Genomic DNA, 9,041 nt, shown 5'->3' with positions numbered 1-9,041 from the left:
ATTAGGCGGAAGTCTTCCCAAATCTAGATCTGGAGTTCCCTGTAATATTTCAAATAACTTGTTGTGCTTCACTTTATCAAATGCTTTTGTGTAGTCGATACAACAAACAAACAAATCTTTTTGCACTTAAATAGCTCGTTGTTAGTATCCTTAACATCAACATCGTATTTCTTGTACCTTGTCTTTCTCAAAACCACATTGTTGTTTACCTATTTCAGCTTGTGTCTTACTTTTAGCTCTTGTCATCAAAATTCTTAGAAGTATCTTGGTGACTCATTAAACTTATGGTCCTATGTAATTCACATTCCCTTGCTCCAGGTTTCTTAGGAAGAGTGATAAATAAGGACTTTTTTCATCTCTTCTGGTATTATTCCAGTCTCATAAATGTCATTGACTAAATCAGTAAGCTTTTCAATTCCATAATTTTCAAGGGCGGTAATTTGTTCTATTACTAATTCATCAGGACCTGTTGCTTTTCCTTTCTTCATCTTATTTATTGCATTATGAACTTCAGATTTTAAAATACTTGGACCTTCAATGTTCTTCTTAATTTCTGGTTTTTCGCCTCAATCATCTTCAAACAATTCCTGAATATACTCAATCCATCTGTTCATAATCTCATCTTTTTTCATGATAATGGTACCGTCCTTTGCTTTCAAACTCCACTTGAAGAACAGAGGAGCTTTTTACCAGTGGTATTCTTGATTTGTTGATCAGTAATAATGATTACTTTTTGGATCAGTAATAGGGATTCTTTCTAGTTGCTCATATTCCTGGTTTAATCATTCTTCTTTGGCTTTTTGACAAAAGCTTTTAACTTTTTTTTTAATCTGAGGACTTATACTCTATAGGATTTGCTTTCTTCCATCAGATTTTTGATTTCATCTGTCATTCACTTATTCTCTGTTTTTTTCTTTTTTAGGAATCACTGACTTTGCTGATTCTATCAAGGCCTCCTTTAGAGAGTTGAACTTCATTTCTACATGATTGCTATCATCTTCAACAGATTCTATTTCTAGACTTTGAAATCTATTCCTTACTTCAATTGTAATTTTTTGTCTTAAGTTTTCTTCTTTAATTAATTACCAGCAGTCAAGTGATTGTTCAAGTTTTTGCTTCTTTAGTTTCTTAAGTTTTACTTTTACATGACATATTACTGGGTTATGGTCACTATTACAGTCGGCACCTGTATATGTTTTGCATTGAGTCACTAAGTTTCTAAATCTTTGGTTTACAGTGATAAAGTTAATTTGATTTTTGGTGTTATCACCTGGACTTTTCCAGGTCCACAAGTGTCTTGTATGGTTTTTAAAGTAGGTATTCATAATGACTTGATTACTCATCTTGCACCATTCTACCCATTTCTTGCTTCTTTCATTTCTTTCCCCAGTCCAAATTTTCCTATGGTATTTCCATAAGCACCTTGTCCTACTTTAACATTTAGCTCTCCCATGACAATAACTATATCTTGAGATTTGCATCCATTCTTTGCTTGTTCAAGCTCTTCATAGAATTTATCTATATCCTCATTTGTTCCAACTGTTGTTGGTGCATATACCCGTATAATTGCTAAATAATTGTCCTCTGTATCTAACAAGGAGCACTCTTTCTGATATTGCTCAATGTCCTAAAACACTTCTTGCCATGTATTCATCTATCAGAATTCTTACTCCATTAGAATCGGATGTTCCACATGAATAAATTAGTGTTCTATTTCTATTCTGACATGTTACAGCACCTGTCCAACGAACTTTGCTAATTCCCATGATGTTAATCTTTAGTCTTTCAATTTCATTTATCACATTGTCCAATCTTCCTGCTTGATATAGAGTTCTTGCATTCCAAGTGTTACTTGAATTGTATGAGCAGTAGCTTGATGACGGTCAGGGTTCCCCTGCTGCCCAGAATCATCCCTACTGAGCTAAGCATCTTCAAAATTGTCTTGCAGATCCTCTTGACGCTGTTGTTGTGTGATACATTTTGTGAGTTTGACCATGATTTTCTTAGCAAATAGATTCCAGAAAACCTAGTATCTAGCAAAGGTGGGAATTTCTTTTCCCAAACGTTCATCCCCCTGTACTATAGCTGTTGTCATTTGAGGTCCTAGCTCATCCGCCTTCTCCGTCATAAGTTCAGTTACTGAACCTGCCGGATCTGCCATTGGCCTTCGCTCGTATCCTGAGCAGGAACTCTTGCAGGTGCTACCGTTCTGGGTGCAATGAACTCCACTTTCCCTGAAGCTCTGAAAGTCCCCAATCAGAGCTTCGTCACCGGTTGCAGTTTAGACTCATACCCAAGGTACAGTTACAAAATTTAAAATACATTTGGACAGGTACATGGATAAAAAAGGTTGGTGAAATGCACGCAAATAGCACTAGATTCGGCAGGCATTTTGTTCACTCAAGCCCCAGAAAACCAAATCCCCAGAAAATGTAAGCCCACTCTCCCCCCTCCAAAGGCGGCAGCCAGCCTCCGTCCACTCGGCCTCAGAGGCCCCCAGTTACCATGGCAACCGCGGTCGGAAGTGACGGCAGCCCGCAGCCCAAGGAGCGCGCTTGCGCTCGCCGGGCCCCGGTCTCTGCTGGCTGGCAGTGATGGCCTCTCTCCGTGCGCTTTCTGGGCAGTTGCTGGCAGCGAGCCGGTGGCGGGCCGTCGCCGGGTTGCAGCCTGCCATCCGACTGCATGGTCACAAGCACATGAGCAGTCTGCCTGGCATTGATGATGTGGTTAACGGGCTTACGGAGGAGCAGAGACAGGTAACCAGCGACCGATTAGGGACTTGAAACAGGCAACAAGCCGTGAAACACGTAACCACAGAGGTCAGCCAGTTAACTGGAGTTATACAATTGGAAAATAAAGCAAAGACTTTTGGAAAAAGAGCTTCCATGGGGAGAGAAATTTTTTGTTTGGTATTACAGGTCAAACGCCCTTTGTCAGAACTAGGAAAAATCAGGGTTTTGACCTGAGCAACCGATAGTTCATTCCCCCCACCCCATGCTGTTGGACGTGTTGAGTTCTTTCGGCAGGTGGTTGTAGCTCTTGGTTAGGTCTGCAGCCCTTTGTCTACTTAACAGAAACGATGAGGAAGTTTATGCTGTGTCTTGTAACGTTACAGTGAGACATTAGGAGTGGAATGGGGAATTAATGTGACAGAATCAGGTTTACTATCACCAGCATATGTCCAGGGAACTCGGAGCTCAGGTGCTCAACTAAGCAGTCATCCAACCAGTGTTTGGGTTCTCTGGGGTAGAGGAGGTCACACTGTGAATGCAAAATGCAGTACTGTACACTAGATTGTAGAAATGTAAATGAATCACTACCTTAACCAACAAGGACTGTTAGGATTCCTGGAGATGACCAGAAATCAACTCAGTTCAAGTGTTCATCAGTTAATCAGAGATTGGTTCCAGTTTTTCTATGGCAGATAGTGGAGATAACAGAAGTGAAACCAACTAGGTAACTAGACAGAAAACTGAGGCAAAGAGTGGAGGTAACAAGTGAAACCAAGTAGCTAACCAGACAGCAATAAGAATATATAAGAAAAATACTGAATATGTCCAGCAATTTAAGTAATAATTGTGGAGCGTTAGCAGATCAGTGACCATCAGTCAGAACGAGGTAACCAGATACTGCTGATCAAGATGGAGTACCAGAAACTAATAACTAATCACTGGCAGAGATTGACCAAGAGCTAATTAGACATTCAGTCCTGGCTGAATGCAAATGGACTACTTGGGCTAACCCTACTTTTCAGTGTCAGTGTGTAGACTTGTAGATTGCAGCACATATCTTCCTGCAGATGCTATTTACGTAAGTGTTTACATAACCCTTTACATAAGTGTAGTGAGTTTCTGCTTCCATAAATCTTTCAGCCAGTCGCCTTTGATGACATAAAGTTTGGGGGTGTTGTGGATATGATGACACAAAGGTTGGAGGTGTTGTGGATAGTGTGGAGGGCTGTCAGAGGTTTCAAAGGGACATTGATAGGATGCAAAACTGGTTTGAGAAGTGGCAGATGGAGTTCAACCCAGGTAAGTGTGAGGTGGTTCACTTTGGTAGGTCAAATATGATGGCAGAATATGGTAAGATTCTTGGCAGTGTGGAGGATCAGTGGGATCCTTCGTTTCAAGTCCATAGGACACTTAAAGCTGCTATGCAGTTTGACTGGTTAAGAAGGCATACAGTGCATTGGCCTTCATCAATTGTGAGATTGAGTTTAAGAGCTGAGAGGTAATGTTGCAGCTATATAGGACCTTGGTCAGACTCCACTTGAGTACTGTGCTCAGTTCTGGTTGCCTCACTACAGGAAGGATGTGGACACCGTAGAAAGGGGTGCAGAGGAGATTTACAAGGACGTTGCTTGGATTGGGGAGCATGCCTTATGATAGTGGTTGCCAGCCCATCGATCGCGATCGACGGGTTGATCTTTGAGACTTTTCCAGTAGATCCTGAAAAAAAGAAAAATAAATACACAAATATTTTTGAGAGATTGTTTCCGGGTTGTGGGGTTTTAGTTCCGTTCTTTCTGCCCAGTGCGCATGTGAGTAGCTCCCCCGCCACGTGCTGGTCCCCAACCACCAGGCTGCAAGGAAACAATATGAGTGGGCGGGTGGGAGGCTGTCTAATGAGGCAATGAAGCCCTCAAAATTGCTTCCTGAGTCCAAGCATCCTGCACTTAAGTACAAACCCGCTGAGTTATTTTCCAGTGTTAAAAACGTGAGCAAGCAGGACAGCAGTTAAGTGCTGAGAGCCACGTAAACTAAATTGTGGAGTAGACTGGACATAAGGAACCTGCTTCGGGTATCGCTGTATTCCGGTCATGTTTAACCCCTCCCCCCCCCCCCCGCCCCCGTCGGCCGGTCCTCAAGAATATTGAAGAATATTGTCAATATTAAACTGGTCCACAATGCAAATAAGGGATGGTGACCCCTGGTGTTCATACATTATTTCTACTTCTAGGTTGCGGGGTTTTACTTCCGGTCTTTTCTGCTCCAGTGCGCATGCGTGTAACTAATCGATTTGGAGTCGATCTTGCCTTTCACTAAGGCTGAGGTTGGGGTTCTTAATAGAACATAGAATAGTACAGCACATTACAGGCCCTTCGGCCCACAATGTTGTGCCGACCTTCAAACCCTGCCTCCCATATAACCCGCACCTTAAATTCCTCCATATACCTGTCTAGTAGTCTCTTAAACTTCACTAGTGTTTCTGCCTCCACCACTGACTCAGGCAGTGCATTCCATGCACCAACCACTCTCTGGGTAAAAAACCTTCCTCTAATATCCCCCTTGAACTTCCCTCCCCTTACCTTAAAGTCATGTCCTCTTGTACTGAGCAGTGGTGCCCTGGGGAAGAGGCGCTGGCTGCCCACTCTGTCTATTCCTCTTATTATCTCGTACACCTCTATCATGTCTCCTCTCATCCTCCTTCTCTCCAAAGAGTAAAGCCCCAGCTCCCTTAATCTGTGATCATAATCCATACTCTCTAAACCAGGCAGCATCCTGGTAAATCTCCTCTGTACTCTTTCCAATGCTTCCACATCCTTCCTATACTGAGGTGACCAGAACTGGACACAGTACTCCAAGTGTGGCCTAACCACAGTTTTAAAGAGCTGCGTCATTACCTCACGTCTCTTAAGCTCTATCCCTCGACCTATGAAAGCTAACACCTCATAAGCTTTCTTAACTACCTTATCTACCTGTGAGGCAACTTCCAGGGATCTGTGGACATGTACCTCCAGAACCCTCTGTTCCTCCACACTTCTGGGTATCCTGCCATTTACTTTGTACTCTGCCTTGGAGTTTGTCCTTCTAAAGTGTAACACCTCACACTTCTCCAGGTTGAACTCCATCTGCCACTTCTCAGCCCACTTCTGCATCCTATCAATGTCACTCTGCAATCTTTGACAATCCTCTACTCTATCTACAACACCACCAACCTTTGTGTCGTCTGTAAACTTGCCAACCAACCCTTCTACCCCCACATCCAGGTCGTTAATAAAAATAAAAATCACGAAAAATAGAGGTCCCAGAACAGATCCTTGTGGAACACTACTAGTCACAATCCTCCAATCTGAATGTACTCCCTCCACCATGACCCTCTGCTTTCTGCAGGCAAGCCAATTCTGAATTCACCTGGCTAAACTTCCCTGGATCCCATGCCTTCTGACTTTCTGAATAAGCCTACCGTGTGGAACCTTGTGAAATGCCTTACTAAAATCCATGTAGATCACATCCACTGCACCATCCACTATCATCTATATGTCTGGTCACCTCCTCAGAGAACTCTATCAGGCTTGTTAGACACGATCTGCCCTTCACAAAGCCATACTGACTGTCTCTGATCAGACCATGATTCTCTAACTACCCATAGATTCTATCTCTAAGAATCTTTTCCAACAGCTTTCCCACCACAGACATAAGGGTCACTGGTCTATAATTACCCGGACTATCCCTACTACGTTTTTTGAACAAGGGGACAATGCTCGCCTCCCTCCACTCCTCTGGTACCATTCCCGTGGACAACAAGGACATAAAGATCCGAGCCAGAGGCTCAGCAATCTCTTCTCTTGCTTTGTGGAGCAGCCTGGGGAATATTCCATCAGGCCCTGGGGACTTACCCGTCCTAATGTATTTTAACAACTCCAACGCCCTTAATATCAACATGCTCCAGAACATCAACCTCACTGATGTTGCCCTCACCGTCATCAAGTTCCCTCTCATTGGTGAATACCGAAGAGAAGTATTCATTGAGGACCCACTTTTATCTCTAGTCGGTCCTACCTTCACTCCTGTCATCCTTTTGTTCTTCACATAATTGAAGAATGCCTTGGGGTTTTCCTTTACCCTACTCTCATGTGCCCTTCTTGCTCTTCTCAGCCCCTTCTTAAGCTCCTTTCTTGCTGCCCTATATTCCTCAATAGACCCATCTGATCCTTGCTTCCTAAACCACATGTATACTGCCTTCTTCCACCTGACTAGATTTTCCACCTCATTTGTCACCCATGGTTCCTTCACCCTACCATTCTTTATCTTCCTCACCTGGACAAATTTATCCCTAACATCCTGCAAGAGATCCTTAAACATCGACCACATGTTCATAGTACATTTCCCTGCAAAAATATCATCCCAATTCACACCCGCAAGTTCTAGCCTTATAGCCTCATAATTTGTCCTTCCCAAATTAAAAATTTTCCTGTCCTCTCTGATTCTATCCTTTTCCATGATATTGCCAGGGAGCGGTGATCACTGTCTCCCAGATGCTCACCCACTGAGAGATCTGTGACCTGACCCAGTTCGTTACCTAATACTAGATCTAGTATGGCATTCCCCCAGTTGGCCTGTCAACATACTGTGACAGGAATCCATCCTGGACACACTTAACAAACTCTGCCCCGTCTAAACCCTTGGAACTAATCAAGTGCCAATCAATGTTAGGGAAGTTAAAGTCACCCGTGATAACAACCCTGTTATTTTTGCACCTTTCCAAAATCTGCCTCCCAATCTGCTCCTCGGTGTCTCTGCTGCTACCAGGGGACCTATAGAATACTCCTAATAGAGTAACTGCTCCCTTCCTGTTCCTGACTTCCGGCCATACTGACTCAAAAGAGGATCCTGCTACATTACCCTCCCTTTCTGTAGCTGTGATAGTATCCCTGACCAGAAATGCAATCTTGGGCTTCAAAAGGTTGGTGACCACCACCTTATGAGAATAGGTTGAGTGAACTTGGTTTTTTCTTGTTGGAGTGACGGAGGATGAGAGGTGACTTGATAGAGGTGTACAAGATAATGAGAAGCATTGATTGTGTGGATAGTCAGAGGGCTGAAACAGCTAGCACAAGGGGGCATAGTTTTAAGGTGCTTAGAAGTAGGTACAGAGGAGATGTCAGGGGTAAGTTTATTTTATGCAGGGAGTGGTGAGTGCGTGGAATGGGTTGCTGGCGGTGGTGGTGGAGGCGGAAAAGGTAAGGTCTTTTAAGAGACTCTTGGATGGCTACATGAGGCTTAGAAAAATAGAGGGCTATGGGTAAAGCCTAGGTAGTTCTAAGGTAGGGACAAGTTTGGCACAGCTTTGTGGGCCGAAAGGCCTGTATTGTACTGTATGTTTTCTGTGTTTCAGTAACTTTAAGATTCTCCTAACTCTTGGGTGACAATTATTTTTCTTCAACTCTTTTCTAGTTTGGAAACTTATTATTTTAAATCAGTGTCCCCATTATGATTGTATCTGTTTTGGGAAGAGTTAGTCCTTCCAAAATATACATAGCAGATTTGGTTCTGCAGAGGACATTAAAAGGTGATCTTCCCATTATTTTGTAATGATTATTTGTAAAGTTTACAAAATATAAAGTGGATATTATAGTTTTTATTCTAATTTAAAATTACAATTTGTTAATACATTAACAATAAAATTGTAAAATTCTGATCATCTTCATGAAATAATGTACCGAGGGCACAAGTAGTAAGCTATGACGGTGAGAGAGATTGTATAAGGACTTTTTGGGAATGATGAATTTTTTTTTCACCTTTTTGGGGTGTGTCATGGTTTCTAGATTGCTATTGGCTGATTAAATGTGCTGACCTTTGAACCTGAACTTAAGTTAACCCCTATCCTTGTAATATGCAGGGGATATGTTCCTCGAAGTCAATGCATAATGTGAAAACGCATAATGTGAATAATTATTTAAATGGAGAAAATAGGGATGTGTTCTGGAGGGCTTCCTGAATATGTTTTATCTGTAATTTATTCACATTTTCATACCAATACGACACAAAAGCAGTACCACAAGGCAACACTCGTATTATATTTCATCAATTTAAGGTAATATTCAATGTAATAAATCATAGTAAGTTAACATAAAAGGGTGTACAGTACTCACTAACAGTGGCAGGTGTGTTTGCTCCTGGAATGAGTGGTTGTTGTGGTGTCAGGAAGCTTTACATGGATGAGGTGGAGGGTTGTGTGTCGTCAGGATCATCAAGGACAGCAAGAGGTGAAGGAAGACTCACAGAATGCTCAGTACTGCTGGCAGCAGGAGATGACTC

At 42.5% G+C, this 9,041-nt stretch overlaps 1 protein-coding gene across 1 annotated transcript in view; it reads left to right on the top strand.

Moving 5' to 3' along the window:
* The first annotated feature begins 2,534 nt into the window (after positions 1–2,534).
* The window catches only part of ivd (isovaleryl-CoA dehydrogenase), a 99,711-nt gene continuing 93,204 nt past the window's right edge, over positions 2,535–9,041 (top strand). Inside the window, exon 1 of the mRNA XM_059953548.1 lies at positions 2,535–2,756. Coding sequence (XP_059809531.1) covers positions 2,595–2,756 — 162 coding nt within the window. The 5' untranslated portion in view covers positions 2,535–2,594. The remainder of the gene's footprint in view (positions 2,757–9,041) is intronic.

The sequence above is a fragment of the Hypanus sabinus genome, chromosome 2 (assembly GCF_030144855.1).
Source record: "Hypanus sabinus isolate sHypSab1 chromosome 2, sHypSab1.hap1, whole genome shotgun sequence".
In the NCBI taxonomy this organism is placed as follows: Eukaryota; Metazoa; Chordata; class Chondrichthyes; order Myliobatiformes; family Dasyatidae; genus Hypanus; species Hypanus sabinus.
The sequence above is the reverse complement of the archived record's forward strand: the minus strand, read 5'-3'. Positions and strand labels throughout refer to the sequence as shown.